Here is a 1,922-nt window from a genome sequence, read left to right on the forward strand (position 1 = left end):
AAAACAAAAACACACTCAAACAAACAAACACACAAAAATCATGAATTGCCCTTGAACTGTGAGTGTTCCTGTCCTCTACAGGCCAAACCCCTAACAGGGTTGGATTTAATTGACTATAGAATAACCCACTAAACAGATGTGCAAAAGCACACCTAATTGAATCAGCCCCATTTGTGTTTGTCACTGTTTAACACATTTCAGACAGCAAACAGTTAAATTACAACATGTTTGCAGGATTATTTACAGACAATCGTATGCATGTATGTACATACGTGTCTATTGTATCGTTGCATGAAACAATTTACAGTGCTACCATCCACTGGTCAATCTTCTGTGTGGCTTATGTTCAAATATATTGCAAATGTGTACATTTTCATCTTGTATTCTCTTGTACAATAGTCATTATAGTCACACTAGTCTGAACTCAAGGCAGCAAAGGTGAAAGCAGCCAGAGCTTCCTGTCACTTCTTCAGGCTCTTGCCCTTTGACCTGGGGCCGACACTGCCTGAAAGCTGGCCCCTGCTGGAGCAACAGAGCGGGGATCGTTTCATGTATCTGCGCAGGCTCTCGTCGCGCAGGCCGTAAATGAGGGGGCTGAGCACGCGCGGCAAGATGACGAAGCAGACGTAGTTGAGGAAGGACATGTGCTCGCGTAGCCAGCCCACATGCAGCACAATCAGGTGCTCGGTGAAGGGGATGGTGAAGGCGCAGCTGCTGAGTAGCAGCTGCAGGCCGTGCAGCAGCACCGTGTGCAGCGCCTTGGCCACCGAGGCGCGGTCCTGCCGCATCGTGCGCGTGCCCAGCAGTATGCGCACGTACGTGAAGAGGATGATGCCAGCCACCACAACGAAGAAGAGCACGTTCAGAGCCACCTTAAAGAGCGTCTGTGCCAGTGACACGTTAAGCACTGAACTCTTGCACTGCACAGGCGTGGTCAAGATGTCGGCGGTGCTGCGCGGCTTGCTGATGGCAAAGTCCACCACCGGCTGTACGGAGCTCAGCAGCCACATGGCCAGGATGATGAGCCAGATGCGATCGGCGCGCCAGGCAGCAGGCCGCTGCAGTGGGTAGAAGATGGCCACGTAGCGCTCCAGTGACATCACGGCCAAGATGAGCGGCGTGTTGAGGAAGGTCGCCGTGGAGAAGAATAGAAGCGGCGCGCACAAGACCAGCGCGAAGTTGACCTGCGCCATGACGAACAGGAAGAGCAACACGGAGGTGAGCAGCTGCAGTGTGTCGTTCACCAGCATGTAGGTGAAGAGGATGTAGCGCGGGCTCTCCAGGAAGTGGCGGTGGGACGCAAATGTGTGCAGCATGAGGATGATGAAGCAGAGGAAGACGCTGAAGATGGGGATGACCACGCACACTTTCACGATTACCGTCACACTCCGGTCGGACGTGACGTTAACCTGAATGTTGGTCAGGTTTTGCATGATGCAGGGTGGCACACAAAGGTGTTACTGATGGGGACTGCAGAGAATGAAAAAAATCTCATTACATACATACATACATACATACAGACATACATACATACATACATACATACATACATACATACATACATACATACATACAATTTAATTCATTTACTTAATTAATTTAAATTCAATGAGCATTCAAACTGTAAGTGTATACATTACCACATATTAAACATATATATCACAAAATACAGCATGACTGAATAAAAGCTGCATGAAATAATTTTATATTCATTTATCTTTTTTAGGAATTATAACCATCAATCTCTAATTTCACAACACATAAACGTGGAACACGAAATACCCTTCCATTTCAGATCCAACCAAACCAAAACAACCTCAGCAAAGAGAAGAGGACACTCTGCAGCCTCCCAGTCTAAGGCCTTACCATGGGAGTGGACACATGTCTGAGGGGTGCAGTGCTCTGGGTTTGGGGGTCTTTAT

General features: G+C 48.1%; 1 protein-coding gene across 1 annotated transcript; it reads right to left on the reverse strand.

Moving 5' to 3' along the window:
• Positions 1-461: 461 nt before the first annotated feature.
• Positions 462-1,433, reverse strand: or95a1 (odorant receptor, family 95, subfamily A, member 1; the record flags this gene model as incomplete). The annotated part of the gene is made up of 1 exon (XM_080845044.1): positions 462-1,433. The coding sequence occupies one exon, from the start codon at positions 1,431-1,433 to the stop codon at positions 462-464; it is 972 nt and encodes a 323-aa protein (XP_080701170.1).
• Between the last annotated feature and the right edge of the window lie 489 nt (positions 1,434-1,922).

The sequence above is a fragment of the Sprattus sprattus genome (genome assembly GCF_963457725.1).
Source record: "Sprattus sprattus genome assembly, chromosome: 9".
Taxonomy (NCBI): Eukaryota; Metazoa; Chordata; class Actinopteri; order Clupeiformes; family Clupeidae; genus Sprattus; species Sprattus sprattus.